General features: G+C 42.7%; 1 protein-coding gene across 4 annotated transcripts in view; it reads left to right on the forward strand.

Moving 5' to 3' along the window:
• Atp8a2 (ATPase phospholipid transporting 8A2) overlaps positions 1-19,168 on the forward strand; it is a 726,716-nt gene that overhangs the window by 703,518 nt on the left and 4,030 nt on the right. For all 4 annotated transcript variants that reach the window (XM_023714997.1, XM_023714998.1, XM_023714996.1 and 1 more), the window contains one exon: positions 16,251-16,342. In XM_023714997.1, the coding sequence (XP_023570765.1) occupies positions 16,251-16,342 (92 nt within the window). The remainder of the gene's footprint in view (positions 1-16,250; positions 16,343-19,168) is intronic.

Below are 19,168 nucleotides of genomic sequence, written 5' to 3' on the forward strand. Positions count from 1 at the left end.
TTTATTTTGGATCATAGTTTGGAGGCTTCAGTCCATGGTTGGTTAGCCCACTGGGTTTTATAGCTGAGGTGAGGGAGTCGATCCTCAGGGAATACATGGTACAGGAAGCCCTTATCTTATAGCTAAAAACAAGAGAGGAAAAAGAAGACATGTCCCACAGGATTGAAGACTTTCCACGAGGCCTCATTTCAAGGGTTCTGCCTCCTCTTAAGCCAGTCTCAAACCTTTAATGCATAGGCCTTTGTGGGACACGTGCCCAAAGCACAGAAATGTGGTAAGAATTCACTCTCACACTCTCTTGTTCCCTTTGTCCCCACCCCCTCAACTTTAGTGTCTCTCTCTCCCCTTCTCCCTCTCCCTCACTCTCTCCTCTTTCTCTTTCTTTCCATTCCTCCCTCCCTCCTTTCTTCCTTCCTCCTTTTGATGTAGTTCTGGAGTCAAACTGAAGACTTCATGCATGTAGATGAGCACTCTACCACTGAGCTACATCACCACTCCAAGCTCTATTTTCTATGTATAAGTGAGACCATTCTGTATTTGTTTCTATGCTTGTTTTATTTCACTCTAACATAATGTCCTCCAGGTTCACTTGTGTTGTTACGAATGGCAGGATTTTCTTTTTAAATGCTCCTTTGTGCATATATACTAATTTTTCTTTGTTCATCCAACTTAGTTTAACTTAATATCTTGGTCAATGTGAGTAACATCCCAGTGAACATGGGAGAGTAGATTCTCCTTCACACACTGAATTTATTCCCTTTGGATATATACCCAGTTAAGACTGTCAGATCATCAGACACTTATATTTTTCTTTTTTTGAGGACTTTTTATACTGTACCTGTGGTGGCTATATTATTTTAAACTCCCACTAACACTTTCAAGGGCCATTCTTTATCTTGGAAAAATAACCTTGCTTTGCAAAGGCAGAGGTGCCCCTGACTCCCACATTTCTGCATCCTCCTGGGTTGCTCATCCATTCAGGAAATGCAGTGATCTGATGTTGAAAGGAAATTGTGGCTTTAAGTTCTTACCTCATTGTCTTATAGATGACCCAGAGAAAGGTTAATACATAAATAGTTAATTTCAAATGCTCATAGCTTAAAGTATTTTAGAACTAGTAGGTCTCCCTTTTAACTTTTTCTAGGGAGACATGCTATCCCTTTCCTCTGGCCCAAATCCTGTTATTTTTTTCCTTATCTTCCATGAAATCCCCTCCCCCAGTTGCCATGAATCTGCCCAGAGTCTGGGACATACCAGGAGTAAGGCAGTGCAGCCAGATCTGTGAGGTTAGCCTTGATTCCTGAAGCTCAGGTGAGGCTCTTCAATAAGAGGTCTTCTCCTATCTGGAAAATATGAGCAAGAAATCATCTAATTTTGACATCTTATAAGAAATGATTTGCCAGAAATCCTGTGTAGGTCAGAATTTATCCCACATAGAGGAATGCAGAACTCTTGACCTCTGAAGAGCCTATTAGCAGTGTCTATCCTTGTGTGGATCTGTGTTAATTAAATCCTGCTTTAAATGCAATGAAAGAAGAGGCTGATGGAGTCAGGCTGCTCTTGCCTCATTCCCAATCACCACCTTGAAGCCTGTCCTTTAAACACAAGGCCCAGAGAAATCACTTTTATTTTTAAAATTTTTGTGTTGCTGCGTATGGAGCCCAAGACCTCAGGCATGCTAGGCAAATGCCCTAACACTGAGCTATGCTTTCAGCATGTCCAGCTGCCTTAAATTTCAACAGCAACACAGCTGAAAAATGAAAGAGGCAGTCCTGTGTGTTCTACTTAGAACTTGACCTTTATTTGAAAAATTGTTATGCACTTGTGCTCTTCCTGTTGCCATTTTGAAACTCCATTGCTCACATTCAACTTCAACTAAAGACTTTGGCTTGGGTTTTTTGTTTGTTTGTTTGTTGGTTGGTTGGTTTTTTTTTTTTGTGGGGAAGTGCACAACATTTTTCAAGGAAAGTTTTCAGACATTTAGCCCAATTCTTTGGCCACAAGGAACAAAGTCATAAATATTCATCCCGGATGATGGAAAATGAAAATTTATCTCCCACTAAAAGTAATGTACTTACTTAGTCGGGTTATTGGAAACCCAGTACAGCTTAGTGACTGTGAAGAGCCCAGTTGAAACACTTGCATGTCCCTCTGCTTCTGAGTGCGGTGTGGGTAATCATCCTGTGTGGAAGTGGTCGCCTCTTGGTCCTGAGGCCATCACAGGCCTCAGATACCATCGTGGCTCTGATGTGATAGCACTGGGCACCAGGACGTATGTGGGAGCTGCTCACAGTTGTCCAAGCCCAAGTGATGAAGGTAGCAGCCACGGAGTTTTCAGTTCATCCTCTGATCTACAGCTCCGTAATTATGCCTGAATCTATGCCAGCTCCCATCTAGAATACAGATATTGGGAAGGCCAGGAGAGCTCAGCTGTGTGTCCCCATTCTGTGACTTTTCCTGTGTCTGTCTAGGACTGGATTGCACATACTGCCTTGCTCCACCTGTGATGAGGTAGGACATGGATGATGGAAATATGTTGCCAGGTGCTCGCTGTCAATCAGCAGTGCACCCCCTTAGTCACAGTTTTACCTACTGCTCACCTTATTCCAGAAAAGGCTCCAATCAGCTTGAGCACATTAATTAAAAAAAATTAAGGACAAGTTTCTCGAAATCCTCTGGTCTCTCTGTGGGCTAAACCAGACTTGTTGCATGACTTACCCATTGTCTGAAGTCCTACAAACAGATATGTCTGGCTGTTGTCTGCAGTATCTCCCACCTGTAACTCTTAATGCAGAGAACCATTGCTTGCTTCCTCACCAACCTAGCAGCATGTTCCCAGGGAGGACGTAGAGCAGGCACCTGTATTCGCTTTATCCTGTTCTTCTTTATAAGTCCTCCGGGCTGCCAGCCTGCTGTGAACCCTGGCAGGACATGCAGGTCGGGCTGTGCCCAGCACCTTGAACCTTCATTATCTTTAATTAGTGTTTAGGAGGGTAATCAGTGGTAAAGCTCATCTTTCTTTAATTACTTCAACAATTAGGTCAGGGAAGGGGGTCCCTGGTGGCCAGCTTTGAAGTGTTCTGTTTGGATGCTTATTTGAATTTGTGAAGTTGGATATTTACTGTCCAGATCAATGCTGTGCACATGGAAGGGGATGCAGGCAGAGGAAAGAGTCTAAGAAAGGTATTTTATTGTAATTAATTGCAGCTTAATGGGCCTAGAAAATTTGCTACTTTAAAGGAATATAATAGTCATGAGAGAGATATCAACAGTTTAAAACCTGATCCAAATCTTAAGCCCCAATAAGCAAATTTGTTTTATTTTTCTTACAAAGAAAGTTCACATTCATAAATTTAAGTTGACTAAAAATAAGGCTGGTGATATAGCTAGGGTAGAGAGCTTGTCCAGCAAGTATGAGGCCCTGGGCTTGGTATCCAGTACTAGAGAAAGCACAATAAAAAGGAAAAAGCTCCTTAGGTCCTGACATCTACTTTTTCTTTACATAGTAAGTAGGTGCTTGGTCAGGTCCTACTTAGTTTTCAGTGCTTGACATGATAATCACTGCTGACTTCACGCTTAGGAAACTGTCTTCCCTCCCAGTAGTGCTCAGCTGATGGCTCCCTCCGCATCTGCTTTAAATTTTATGTTACTAAAACTTCTATTTATTTTGGGCCAGCCAGATAGCTCAGCAGATTGAAGTTCCTGCTTAGACAGAGCACAGTGGCCAGGGTTTGATCCCCAGCCTGCCATGCCCAGCCCTGCCCCCAGGGTGCACTGAGATGGCCATTGAGACTGGGCATGGTAGCATGCGCCTGTGATCTGAGCACTTGGGAGGCTGAAAAACAGGAAGGATCACTACAAGTCCAGTCTATGTAGTGAGACCCTGTAGACCCTGTACGAAATACATAAAAATAAAAAAAATTAAAATTAAAAAAAGAAAATTCTCTTTATTTTATTTGTGTTTGGCAGTACTGGAAAAGGAACCCAGGTTCTCTGGTGCACACACACTAGGCTAGGGCTGCACCCCTGAGCTACATCTCAATGTAGGGAAGGGCAGATCTGGGACCTAAGCTGAAATCCCACTTCCCACATAGCAGGAAAGTCACCATGGTCACCTATCTGTCTGTATATCCGACAATGACTCCTCCTCGTCAGAGTTAAGATACAGCCTTGTTTGTCATGGATACCTGAAATTTTCTTTGCAAAAAGCCCCCCTAGACTGAATCATGGAAGGTGAGCGGGTCAGCCCCTGTCTTCCCCTCTGGGCAGAAAATGAGTGGAGGATGGGACTTGTAGGAAGACAGGCCCCCATGGCCCTGCCTTTGGTTTGCCACCAGTATCTTTGATTTTTATGCTTTGCCCCAGCCTGCCTTTGTTCCTTCAGCCCTCTATTTCTTTATCCCTTCAACAAAGACTTATTTTTCTTGTTTGTTTTGTTTATTGCTGGGGTTTTTTTTTGCTGTTGTTTTGTTTTGGTTTTGCTTCATCTTGTTTGTCTTGCAGTGCTGGAAATAGAGTCCAGGCCCTTCCACCTGTGGGCAAGTGCTCTGCCAATGGGCGATTCCTCCAGCCTGGCAGAATCTTCCTGAGCATCTTTTGCACACAGGCACTGGTCCTGGTGCTAGAAATATTACTCTAAGCAAAAAACAAAGCTCTTGCTCCTACAGCTTGTTTTCTAGTGCCAAACACAGGCACTAAATGCAGACCATGGTGAGAAGCATGGTACAGAAAGCAAATTCAGGACAGAGTATAGAATGCTGAGGAAGGGTGGGTTATGGTAAGCTGGTCAGAGAGGCTGGTCTAGTGAACCAGGGAGGACAATCCCAGGCAGAGCCAAAGACAGCGCAAAGGCCCTGAGGCAGGGAGACATTTGGAGTGTTAGGGCCTGCAACTAAAGCCATGTGACTGGAGCAGAGTGAAGACAGGAAAGCAGAGTTGGAAAGTACATTTGAGAGAAGTGCAGAGTCCCTGTTTGCACAGTTGTATGGCTGGAGTAGATAAATGGCATGGTCCTTGTTGTGGACCTAGAATCGCAGCAGAAGTGTCAGCCTTCAGCCTGGGGCATCACCTGGCCAGCCAGGTGCCTGCTAATTTATCTGTTCCTAGCAGCCCCATGACTCCAGCCTGCCCAAGGCCTGGGCTCACCAGCTGTACCTCAGAGCTCAGTCCTGTCTGAGAAGGAAGCCCATACCTCACTGCAAGTCAAGAGGTGAGGTAATGGTTTGCACATGTGCCGGGGCTGCCACACAGCTTCTCCTTTGCCTGCCCCGCTAATGAGGTCAGCAGGCTCTGCTGGGTGGGGCACACAGCCTCCCCTGGGTCCTTGGCCTGGGCTGCAGGATCTACGAATGAAGCCTCCAGCCCCCGAAATGAAGCTGGGCACCGCTCAGAAGGGGTGACTGCAGAGAAATGTGATGGGGTAGGAAGGAACTTGGAAAAGTAGACAGTGACTATTTAAAACTGTTTATTTGGGGATTGTTGTAGATGCGCATGCTCTGGTACCAAATAACACTGATCTTTTAATTTTAAAGAGAATTTAAAAATAACTAAAAACAATATAGAATTTCAAACCAAGATGATAGGAAATCATCAATGGTTGTTATATTGCATATTGTAATCTTCAAAATAGTTCAGATTACCAGATATAAGCATGCAAAATTGGTCAAAAAAGAGAGAAAAAATTAAGCACTACTGTTCTTCTCAATAAACCAATAGAAATTAGTAGTACAATTATCTTAGCTATCTTGTGTATATCCTTTTTTCTTTCTTTTCTCCTTTCCCTCATCCCAGTTGTTGTTTCGTTTTGAGCGTGTTTTTTTCTTTTCACAGTATCTATTATATCTTTCAGATTTTATTTACTCTTTCCGTTTCTTACACTAGAGAGAATGTAAGATGTTTATACATGCAGATCTGATTATTTCACTTATGATTATGATCTCTAGTTGCATCCATTTGTCTATAAAAGCTTCAAGTTTATCTTTATTTACAGCTGAGTAATACTCCATTGTACTAAAAAGATCATATCTTTTTTATTCATTCCTCAGGTGATGTGCATTTGGGTTGTTTCCAGGATTTAGCTATGACAAATTACTCTGCTGTAAACCCGGGTGCACGTATCATACCCTGGTATGTTGTTTTCAGTTCTTCTGGAGCTGAAAACTGAAGTGCCCAGAAGGGGAAGAGCTGGGTCGAATGGAACCACTAAATACTAACATCTTTTGTAGTGCCTTTTTCCACTCAGGGAAATTCTCTAGGGATTTATGCAAGTTGTTTACTGAGTCACTGACTTTCCTCGTACCGCTGAGCAGTGTCACACGGTATGGTTGTACCATCCTGCATCGTCACGTACTGCTTGGAAGATGTCTGGGTTCCCAGTGTGGGAAATTACAAATAAGGTTCTTATTAACATTTGTTTGCAGGTTTCATGAGAATGTTGTCTTTGTTTCTCTGGGATAAATGTCCAGACTACAGTAGCTGGGTTTGTTGTCATTATATGTATTCTTGCTTTTAATAACAACTACCACCTTTCCCAAACCTAAGAACTAGCCAGAAAATAATTAACTTTGAAAGCTAGAGATCAAGAAGGCCAGCCCCAGCCAGGCTTACCTGCCTGACAGAGTATTCACCAAGCAAGAGAATAGTAATGCAGGTTGGCAGGGGCTGGCCTTTTTGATCTCTAATTTTCAAGCCTGATGATTTCCTGGCCAGGTCTTATTTCCATAAAAACAGGCTATATTTATTTAACCCGTGATTCTATGGGTTGCCAATTCAGGGTATGTACTACCCACACTGTTCCAATTTTCTTTTTTGAGATATAATTCAAACACAAAATTTTCATATCTTAAATTGTAGTATTTTTTTGCAAAGTTGTTGTATGCTTGGTTTTGAAGAAACTGCTAGTTTTTTAGAAGAGCTATACTGTTCCCTGTCCTACTAGTAATATGACCAACACAGCTTTTCCAACCCTTGCCAATCATTTTGTCATTTTCCTATCATTATAGCCATTGTGATAACTGCTTAAAGACATTCTTCATAGGTTTCAGTTTCATTTCTTTAACTCTGACAAGGCTAAACGTCTGTGTACATGCTGGCTTGCACAGGTGCTGCCACGCCTCTGTGTTCCTTCTGGGGAAATGTGTGTTCAAAGCTTTTGCTTGGTTCGTAGTAAATCTGTATTTTGTTTTTCTGTTGAGCTTCGAGAGTTCTTTTTACATGTTTTATTAGCCTCTGGCCACATAGATAGTTCACAGATATTTTCTGATTCTGTAGCTTATCTCTTCAAACTCACAATATGGTCATTTTGTAAGAAGGGTTTTTAGTTTCAGTGGAATTCAAATTATCAATTGTTCCTTAAGGAACATGCTTTTGCTGTCAAGTGTAAGGACTCCTTACATACCCCTAGATTCTAAAAATGCTTTGTTTTTCCCCCCTAAAATTTGTGTTGTTTTATACTCTACATTTAAGCATGATCTATGTCCATGTTCACATATGAATGACAGTTTAAATAGAAGATGACTTTTTGTTGTTGTCATCATTGTGTCTCCTTTTGTTGCAGTATGTGGGATTAAACCCAGAGCCTTGCACTGAGCTGCGTCCCCAGTGGTTTTTATTTTTACTTTGAGAAAAGGTCTCACACTACATTGCTTCATTTGCCCAGACTAGACTCAAACTTGCAATGCTCATGCCTCAGCCTCCTACAGTATCAGGATTATAGGTGTGCAGTACCACATCAGGATAAATAGTGCATTATTGTGTGTGTGTGTGTGTGTGTGTGTGTGTGTGCCTACATGTTTGTGATTTGAGCATCTTTGTCAAGTTGCTTTTGTTCCTTTTACAAAAGTGAGATGGTGGGCAAGGGATTGCTCAGTGACAGAGAAAGCATCTGCCTGGTATGCACAGGCCCTGGATTCAATCTCTAGCACCAAGTAAAGAAAAGAGAACAGAAGAGAAAGGTGGGGAGAGGGGGAGAGGAGGGAAGGAAAGAGTGGAGGAGGGGAGGGAGGGATAAAAGAAAAAGAAAATAATTATTTTTGGTCAACATTATTGTGGATCTGTTTCTGGGTTCTTATGTGCCATTAATCTGTGTGTTTTTTTTGTTTGTTTGTTTGTTTTACCAGTGTCTCACTGTCTTGCTAACTGTAGCTAGTGCAGTCTCAATAATTGTAGCCCTTACATTAGGTAGACTGAGTCCTCTGTTGAATAGTTTTAAAAGTTGTCCTTTGCCTTTTTTTCCAGGATAATCTTGTGTATAACTATATAAATCTTGTTGGACTATTGACAGGAATTTCATTAAACCTGTGCTAAAGAAGTGTAGGGAAAGTTAATACATTCACACTGCTGAACTGTGCAATGCGTGCAAATGGCAAGTCCCTGTACATATCCACATCTTTGATTTCTGTCATGGGCATTGTGGGGTTTTCAGCTTGCAAGTTCTGTTACTATTTCATTAGAGACACACCTAAGTATGTTATACGTGTCTTTGGGTGGCTATAAATTAAGTACATTTTTAATTTCAGAGTCCATGTACTCATTGCTAATCTAGAGAAATACAATTGATTTTTGTGTTTCTTACTTCATGCAACTTGCTGATCTCTACAGGTTCTGTGCTTACATACTACTAGGCATTTCTTGGGGTTATCTAGATAATCCTGTCATCTGCAGATAAAGACTCTTATTGTTGCCCTCCTGTCTTTTATTTGCTTTTAGATCTTATTGCACTGCCTAGAAGTTCTAGCTTATGTTGATGAAGGTAAATTCTTAGGCCTGTCTGCCACATTCCCAGTCATAGGGAGAATCCATGCAGTCTTTCACCATGAAGTATGATGTTAGTTGCAGGTTTTCTGTACATGAATTTGTCAAGCTAAGGAAATTCCTCCTCTGTTCTTGATTTGATAAATGGAATTATTATTTTTTTGCTTTTAAATCATGAATAGTCATTCGGTTTTATGAAGCATTTCATCTGCATGAATTGATTTGATGGTGTGATTATTTCTCCCTCTTTAGCCTGTTAACACATATGATTGTCTTGGGTAAATTTGCTTCTAGCACCAGGTCTCACAAGCAGTCAGGACTACATAAATACTAAATGATTGAAAAGTTAGGATGTCTGACTTTGAAAGTGAGTCCATATGGTTTCACAGAACAAGAGAAGGAGAATCATGAATACCCACTGATAGAGTAGAATTCCTAAAAAGCACCCACCTCGCAATGGTATAAAATAGATAATTCGTACATGATTAGATGCTTGGGCTATTTGCTTTGTGTTTGTCATTTTTTTCCCATTATACAAGTGTGTTTAACTTGTATTCTACAAACTCCTAGATAGTTCTGGAACACAGAGATCCAAAAGGTTCTCGTTGCCTTATGTCCAGATTATATAACAAGTACACTAATTCACTAACACAGTCTCTGAAATGCCATTCCCTAAGGATCCTTAAAAACAGGTTAGAATTTCAGCAGCCTGGAGGCTTGGTGGGTATTTGGCTTTACCAAGAGGAAAAGGAATGCAGGAGGACTCTTGTCTTATTGGAAGACAAAAGCTGTCTTCTGGAAGACCTGTCATATGTATGTTGCTTGTGATATGTGCAGACTGAGCCCCGGGCCTTGTACATGTTAGCCAAGCCACTGTCCTAGTGAGCTGTGTTCTCTACTTATATCTATGTCTTCAAAACTGTTCAACAGCTCATTTAAAAATAAGTGTCTAAAAATATTCATTTGGTTTTTGCTTTGTCATGGTGTACTCCATGATTCCCATTGGCTACGGGATAGGAAGTCACTTGTCACCACTAGGAATTCCGTGTTCCTGCATTGGGTGGCCAGGCACATGTGAATTTCACAGGAATGGTCTCCTATCAGCGATATGGAGGGGAGCTTATTTCTCCCCAGCATAACCTTATTCAGCTCTCTGCTCCTTGCTCATTTTTTGAGACAGGAACATGGCACCCTTACGAGGGATGTCAGCTTCTAAAAAGAATCTGTCTGTAAGAACTTGAATGAGATCATGTTTCACCATCTTTATTGGGAAGGTACCAAGGCTGCATGTACCTCTGGTGAATTTGTGTTTACCTAAAGCTTTTCATATATGTAAATCACAGCTAGCTTACCTTCCTTTACCAACATAGAAAAAAAACAGCCAATGCACGTTTCTTCTAACATTCCCCACCCCCACCACTGGAGGAATGAACTGTGGTCATGACATCATTGTTAACTGTTCAGGTTTGGGGGAATTGACCTCCATTTGGGACCTATTCCTCCTCCTTTCTGTTTTATAATTGAATTATTTTTAAGTGCTGCCAAAACTCGTATAACACAAAATGTATCATTTTAAAGTAGAAAATTCAGAATTTGCTACACTTTCAGTGTTGTGCAACCATTACACTTGTCTAGTGTCAGAGCATCTCCCCGAATGGGAACCCTGTACACCTTAAGCAATCAGTGTCCCATCACGTCCCCTCTCCTCCACCTTTGTGTCTTCCTCCCTTTCCTACCCCACCTTCCCTGGGAAGCACTAATCCACTTTCTGTCTGGTACATGTTTTGCCCATTCTGGGATTTTATATATATTCACGAGTGATCTTCCTCGATCAGTATAATCTCTTCGTACTCTCCCCGTGTTGTCATCTGTATCATTGCATCCTTTATGTGACTGAATGATACTGTGTTGGAAGGATAGAGCCCGTCTTGCTTATGTTCATCTGCTGATGAGCACTGGGATTGCCTGCACATTTTGGCTGCTGTAAAAATACTCCTATGGAGAGTGATTGGTGTGCACATATCTATTTTAGTTCATCTTCAATTCTTTTGGTTATTCTAGCAGTAGAATTCCCAGGAGATATAGTCATTCCATGCTTACTTATTGAGGACAGTATTTGCACAGTTTTTGAGACCTACCGGACATGTAAGAGGGTTCCCGTTTCTCTACATCCTTCCTAATACTTGTTCTTTTCTGAGTTATTTTTATTTTGATGATTATATAGCCATTTTAAGAAATGTGAGATGGCATTTTGTGGTTTGGGTTTATATTTCCCTAATAACTAAAATGTTTAAATATCTTTTTCATGAGCTTATTGACTCTTGCGTATTTTCTTTGTACATGTTGCTCCAAGTCCTTTCTCTGTTTTATAAATTAGATTGTTTGTCTTTTTGCTATCCAGTTTATAGGTTTTTGTATATTCCAGATGCTAGACCCTTATCAAACATGACTTGCAAATTTATATTTCACTTTGTGGTTATATTTTCACTTTCTTGATAATATCAAGATGCAAAGACATTTTTATTATTTATTTTTTCTATTTCGAGAAAGTAACCTCACTATGTTGCTGGGAAAGCTTCAGAATCCTAGGATCAAGTGATATTCTTGTCTCAGCCTCCAAAGTAGTTGGACTACAGGCATACACCACTGTACTCAACTTAGGGGCCGGGGAGATGGCTCAGTGGAATAAGCGCTTCCCTGGCAAGTGCAAGGGCCTGAGTTCAATCCCGGGTTATGCCAAAAAAAAAAAAAAGACACTGTACTCAGCTTAAAAGTTCTTAATGAAGCCTGACTTTTCTGTCCTTTCTTTTTTCTCCTGTGCTTTGAGTACTAAGAAACAATATAGACATGCAAAATGTAGCAACTTAAAACACATTGTACAATTCAAAAATAGTTTAGATAAATGTGGTAGAAATTTTGGGACATGAAGATCTATACAGGCGGATAGATAGACAGAGGTATAGATGTAGACATGGCTATGTATAAAATAGCTCAGGTCAAGCAAAATGAAAGAATGGGGGAGAGACAGTTTTTAGGGTTTTGTCAGGAGGAAAGATAAACCAGCAAGTTATTGTAGCTTGCTAGGCCTGTGCAGCTAAGCAGGATATAAAAACGTGTCTACACCTTGTCATGCTGTGTTATTGTGAAACTGCAAAACATCAAAGGTAAGCAGAATTGTTATAAAAGCAACCAGGAGGAAAAGACAGATTACCTGAGCAGAGTGGCAGTCAAATTAAGTAAGCTTCAATGCTGAACACAAAGACCCAGGGGAAATCAGAACTAACTATTCTAAAGTCTCTTTGTGTTTTATATTGGGCATCAAACCCCCAGAGTGTGGAGCTATATCTGCCCCTTTCCTGTTATTTTTTTAGTTTAAGACAAGGACTTACTAAATTGCTCAGGCATGCCTCGAACTTGTCATCCTCCCACCTGAGCCTTCCAAGTGGCTGGGATTATAGGCAGTGCCTCCTATTCCTAGTAAGAGTTTGGATTTTCTTTTTTTTAATTTTTACTGTTTTGCAGTACTGCAGTACATGTCTAGTCTTGTGCATGCCGGACAAGTGCTCTACCACTAAGCTGTATCCCACTCTCTGTAAAGTCTTTGTACTTTTCAACGGTCAGAAAGAGAGCTTGGTGACCTAAGTACCTGCCTGGCAAGTGCAAGGATCTGGGTTCGATCTCTGGTTCTGCATGCTGTGCCAACCCTGGAACCCTGGGTGTGTCAAGCCAGCCATCAAAACCAGTATTACACCTGTAATCCCAGAAGCGGGGAGGCTGAGACAGGAGGATCACTATAAGTCCATGCTGCATAGTGAGACCCTATACCAGATAAATAAAGATTAAAAAATAAAAAATAGAGGTGAGTTAGGTTGTCTTATGGCATTTGACCTTGTCAACAACTAAGAAACTTCAAAGTTACTACTAAAAAACAATACCTAATCAAGTTGTCTCTAAAGCAGTAGACATAATAAGAGGAGAAAAGAACAAAGGGCATGAAAAATAGTAAGTATGAAATAAATGGTACCACATATATGTATTTTAAAACCCAATTGTCTTTTAATTATGAATGCATATAAACTTGGGTATGTAAAGCAAAAATGTAAAATATGAACAAGGTTATTTCGAACTTTGCTTATAGAAGGGAGCGAATGAGTCCAGGAAGGAGTGTAAGGATACTCTGTATTTGAGTGTGTTTATAGTTTTGTTAAAATCTGAAGTAAGGAGCCAGAGATGTAACTCAGTGGTAGAGCACGTGCTTTGTAGTTGCAAGGCATGGATCCAATCCCCACACCAAAAACACAAAAGAAAACAAATGAAGTGAAGCAGTTGACACAACCAGGCCCACTCCTGACATTTGCAGGTCTTGGTGTAAGAGTACAAGTAGAGACTGTGTGTCACATCTAAGTATGTGGAAGTTCCTCACCAGGCCAATAAGTAAGGCATGGTTCTTCGCTGTGGTGATGAGCCCTTTGTGAAAAGTGGGGCACTTTACTTCCTAGCCACTAAGAAGTTCTGAGCCAGAGCTCCCTTCCCAGCCTGGGCTCCATTCTGCGCCTGTGGAAATTTGTCCACACATGTCTATGTCCATGCCCAGCTCTGCCCGTAACCCTTGGCTGCCCCTGAAGGCCTGGGGGATGCACACTGGCTGTACGGTCTACTTCCAGGGGACAGAACTCAGGAAGAAATCAGGTCATCCTGGGATACAGATCTAGGGATCACTGAGCAGGTGCTAATGAGGTCTAATTACCCGGAAGTATGGGTCAATGTGAGCCATGGAGGACACATCTTCTTGGCCCTCGAGATCCCTCCCCACAAGGCCCTAGCACAGAGTAGGTCCCTCAGAAGCACAGAGTCAGATTTTTAAATTCTATTTCACTAAAAACAGTGAAAGAGGAAAACGCAAGTGCCATTCTGTAAGAGAATTAGGCAGCACAGCAGGCAGCAGTAGTCCCACCAGCAAAGTGCAATATGCCCTTGGTCCAGTTATTTGGTGTGGCCCTGCTACTGATTTCTTCAGTAAAACTGGAGTGTATTTTTGCCCACCTGCCTAGTGAGAAACTGAGTGTTGTGATTTCTAAGATCCCTCCCACTGCTGTGATTTGGTGACATCTATAAGTCCCATCCACCACCAGGAGGAACAACTGGGATGGCAAGGATGGAGGAGGGGTGTAGCCTGATCTTATGTTACCCTGGGTTCTAGGGAGGAGGGATGTCAGACATCCTTTGTGCCCACACAGAAGTCCTAGCTGGCAAGGTTGCACTGGCTACAAATGATGACTTAAGTAGAGCATGTCAGCATCCTCTGGACAGGACTCACGCCAGTGGTGGGTGAGGTGCAGCAGAGGACAGGCCCTTTCTCACACTGGCTACATCTAGAACCCAGCCTGGGAGCTGCAGATGGCCAAGGACAGAAGCTACACAGAGGAGGAGCAGGTATACTCTTAGGTACCTACTCCCCCTTGCAGTGCAGGGCAGCTGCTCACCCGGCACACCTTGGCTCATAGAAGAAAGCAAAAGAAGGTAAGGAAGAGGGGAAAACCAGCATTAAGGGACAGAAAAAACATCTTTTCTCCCTTGCCTGCAGATATTCTGCCAAGTAAGCTGGCCTGGGCACCCCCTTCTCTGGTGCCGAAGTGCATGTATGGCGTTTCAGCCAAGACAACCAGAAAATGTGGTCTTTAGGTGTTTCTGTCTGTAACAAATGTCAACTCAGTAACACCCAGGACCGCTCCTTTTTGAAGGCCCTTAGGAGAGAGACGAAGGGACTGTGCTCACGAAATGGTCTCCTCAAACTTGAGGCCTGAGGAAGTGCCCTCCCTTACTACAAAAGAAATTGGGGGCAGGGAAGTCAGCAGGCTGCTCTGGCTAGCATCACAAAGGGGCTTCCAAGGCATCAGTAGATTTCTCACAGTCTGGATGTAGACAGGGTTGGGCTTTATTGAGGCCTCTCCTTGGCAGTAGATGCCTTTCCTCTCCTGTGCTCCTGTGGCCTGTGTGCAGCTGTGGTCTACTCTTCCTATAAGGACTCCTGTTACTTTTTCTTCTGAGAGCACCAGTCAGATTAGGTCAGGACCCACCTGCATGACCTCACATGACTATAATTCCTTCTTTAAAGCCCTTTCTCCAAATATGATCCCATTCTGATGTACTCAGTGTGACCAACATGGTGTGGCTGTGTGTGTGAGAGTGAATGTGTGTGTGAGAGTGTGTACACCCATGCATGCATATGCCAGACCTCACGTATGCTAAGCTATGCCCCAATTCCCTCTGTGTGAATTTTTGAGGGACACAATTGAATCCATAATAGAAGGCACTGGCAAATTTTGTGTACTAGAAGACTCTGGGGGGCAAGCAAATGACATCCTGAGATAAAAAGTCAGAGGTCCCTCCTTTATCCACAAGTGTGCATTCAGAGACTCCACATGAGACTGTGGATGGCGCCAAGCCCTGTGCATGCTCTTATTCATTACACAAACATGTCTGTTTGTGTTTAATTTCTAAATTAGAAAGTTTGATTTCTAAGTTAGGCATAGTAAGAGACTAACAGCAATAATTCATTGTAATGAGTGTAACTACAAAAACACACTGCGGTGAAAGTGATAAGAAGTGTTCTCTCTACCAATCTTACTCACCATATACAACCTTGAAGCAGGACAGTCCCACAATATTCCTTTTCCTATACTACAGCCACCCTTCAGTTGATGATGCACATGTTGCAATGCCTACATGTCGAGAGGAAGTGAGTTGCATGTTTTCGGAATGGTACCCACTTTAAACCTATGAAATGTCCATTTCAAGAATGTTCTATTTAATTTTTTCTGATAGCAGTTGATGCTGCAAAACTGAAAACAAAAAACAAAACCCAGGCTATGGGGGCAAGGGGCATGGGTAAGGATCGAGCCAGGGGCTGGAGGAACCCCTGTGAATTCTAGCCACCCTCTGGGAAAGCTCCATATTTCTTCAAAGCAACCATGGGGGCAAGGCTCTGGAAGGGCGGAGAGAGCTCCTCATCTTGGGGTTTTAAAAGAAAACACCTGGATTTTGATATGCAATGAAAGCAGGCATTGGGGTGTACAGCCACAAGCAGCCCCCCCACTGGGGCCCTGCAACACTGGATCAGGGCTCTACCCTGGGAGTGCACTGCCTGGAGTAAGGGGCTGCAAACTGGGCTGAGACTGTGGAAATGTCCCTCTGGGTTCTGACTATGAAAATGGAAAAGGTACCTGGGGTGCCTCTCAGTGAGAGGGAAGGCAGTATGTGGCTTTGGGGACAAGAGGGACTGAAAACAGGACAGCTTTTGAAAGAGAGCTGTGCATTCAACTTGGGAGATAGCATCTACTGTAAACAGCAGAGCTACCTGGGAAACCAGATCTCTGGCTGGATGTGAGGGGCTCACCCCACCCGGCCTGTTTGATGTTCCATCTCACAACCTGAAGTCATCCCCCAGATCTTGGAGATGTGCTGAGGCGACCTGAGCCTGACCTGTTTGCTTTCCGCAGGATGAATGAACGAGACCGCCTCCTCAAGAGGCTCAGCAGGAAGACTCCCCCGACCCTCTTCCGTGGAGGCTCCATCCAGCAGTGTGTCTCTCGTGAGTAGCTCCACCCCCCAGACAGGGTGTGAGACCAGGCAGGGAGGGTGGCTTCTGGGCTTCGGGATTCCTGAGTTCCACCCCAACACAGGAGTGTGGCTGGAATGCAGGCGAGTTCCTTTGCACTACCTGAGTGACAAAATCCCAATATGGTGACATCCTCCAAGAGAATGTTTTAAAGTTTAAGGTGAAAATAGCTCAGTGGATTAAAGCACCAAGCAGGTGCAGGGGCCACAGTTTGATTCCCAGCCTGCCATGCTAGTCCCTCCCCAGGGGTGCACTGAGATGGCAATTGAGACTGGGCGTGGTGGTACATGCCTGTAATCCCAGCTCTTGAGAGACTATAAGCAGGAGGATCACTGAGTCCAATCTAGTAGTGAGACCCTGAACACCCCTTCACTAAAATAGAAAAAAATTATGAAAATTCAATGGTATATATGTACATAGTCACAGGATTAATGCTGAGTTGTTAAATAATGATAATTCTTTCTCTGTCTATGTTCATCAATATTCACAATAAAAACTCTTCAGTCTACAAAAAATAAAAATAAAAATAAAAAAAATAAAGTTTAAGGTGATATAACTCCTAAATTCTGCCCCCCAAGGGCAGCATATGCATTGTTCTAATTAAAATTAGCATAGTAATCAAAACAATAACCCTTGGGAAGAGGAGGCTCTGTGCCTTGACCTGTTTAGGGTTACCATCTCCCCACCACCCGCACGCAGGACAGTGGAGAGTGAGAACCTGCACTTCGGAGCTCACAGGGAGCTGCGAGGTTCTTTTTAGCAATCCAGCCTTTCAGCTCCCAGCTGATGGGTTCCTGGTTGCTGTCCCCAGAGCCCTACCCATTCCTCCATGCCATAGTGCAACTCCTTCTCCCGTCTTCTACTGCCTGCTTGGGGCCTAGGAGGTGGTGCCTTGTAGAACAAGAACACTCAGTGAACATGAAGCACGTGTGCATACATTGTGCAGGTATTGGCAAATCTGCCTGGAGGCCGGTCAATGGGGAAGAGAAGGTAGGGTGTTGCCTGTCACCACTGTCCTGTAATCCACTCCCTCTGCTCATATCCCCAAGTGAAAGCTCCATGTGGGGTACACCCCTGCCCTTGAATGCACTGCCAGTCCAGGAGACAGGTGGCACCAGTCCTGTAACCATGAAGTGGAGGTTCAGATCAGGAGGGTAACTGGCCTAGTGATGCCCAGGACCCGGGGGTTCTGGTCAAGCTAGGAGGCTTGGCAGGACCCTCCAAGAACTGCTCTGCCGTGCACCCTGGAGTTGGTCTGCTTGTCTAGGTTCTTGTCCCTGCTCTGCCACTTTTTTGTGACTGTGGAAAAGTTATTTAATCTCTGTTTCCGCACCTAAAAAAGGGGAATGACATGAAAGCCTACCTGTAATTATTGGAGAAATTAAATAAGATCATGTCAATAAAGTACCTCACATATGTTAGACCACAGGAAGAATCCAATAAATGTTATTATTATTATTATTAGTAGTAGTAGTAGTAGTAGTAGTAGTAGTATGCCACATGCTGAGCATCTTTATATACTTACATGTTTCTTTACATTTCTATTTTAATATTATAGAATATTAAAATAATAATATTTATATTTAAATTATAATAATCTGTGACCTTACTCATCTTCCTGTGACGCATGCGAAGCACTTTCTGTGTGCTGGGTTCCGTGGGCCACAGCCCACATGCTATGGAACCATGTTCTTCACTCATAAATGTCCCAAAGTAACTGTGGAAAGAATGTAGGGTACGTATATGCTGAAATCAAAGGCCTAGGGAGAAATTCTACAGGCAATTATAAATGGCTTAGAACAACTTTTGTTTTTCTTAAGTTAATTTGAAAACAAAAGAAGAGAAAAAATCTACTGTTAATACCAGAAAAAGCATAACTTTTGTTTCTCACCACATTTTAAAACACCCAGTGACTAAACACCTGATAATTTAGGACAGTTTTGTCATTAACAACTCGATATGACCATCAGGCGGCCTGAACGTCAGGGCGCAAGGTCTGCACAGTACCTTCCAACTACTGAACGTCTTCCTGCATCTCCTTATCTGCCGTTTTAGACCTCAGCCACTCTGGGAAGCTGGAAGGAAACACTCATCTTGATAGGACTTTTAGTTCCTGCAGTGGTTTTGATACAGTGTGAGGTGTCCCCTAAGGACTGTGACATTTAATCACCATTGTAAGATATGAAGAAGGCAGAAACTTAACCCAACTATGGTGTTCAAAATCTGGGTCTTGGAAGGTGGTTAGGATTGAAGGAAAAAAACAGGGTGAAGGCCCCATGACACAATCCTGGGGGCTATCTGCAAGGAAGGAGTGTTTCCTGTGTCTTGCTGTGAGTGCCATGTGCCAACACGAGTACCATTACCAAGTGTGACACCTTGCACCTGCACCATGAGCCCTTGATTCTTTATAAGGCACAGAGGCTTAGGTATTTCATCTTAGCAACATGAAGGAAACCAGTACATAGTTTCTATGAACACCACTGTACAATAACTAAGATCCATACTTCTTCCATAGTCAAATTTGCTCATTTTCCCATGATCTTCTCCATTTCTGTGGGTGTCAGCCGTCTTTGCTAGACAGGAAACTACTACATTCATTAAAGGGCTATCCAAGCTTAGATTCAAAGAATGCTACATAAGGGAAATTTTATTCCAAAATAATAAAAAAAAAAACCCAGACATTTTGTGAACCTCATCAAATGTTGTATTTAGATAAAACAAAATGACTAGGAAGTTCACTTATTCTGCCATCTACTACATCCTCAGTTCTCTCCCCAGATTCTGGTTGTGGCTGCGTAT

Source organism: Octodon degus, unplaced genomic scaffold (genome assembly GCF_000260255.1).
Source record: "Octodon degus isolate 3935 unplaced genomic scaffold, OctDeg1.0 scaffold00038, whole genome shotgun sequence".
NCBI classification, from domain to species: Eukaryota; Metazoa; Chordata; class Mammalia; order Rodentia; family Octodontidae; genus Octodon; species Octodon degus.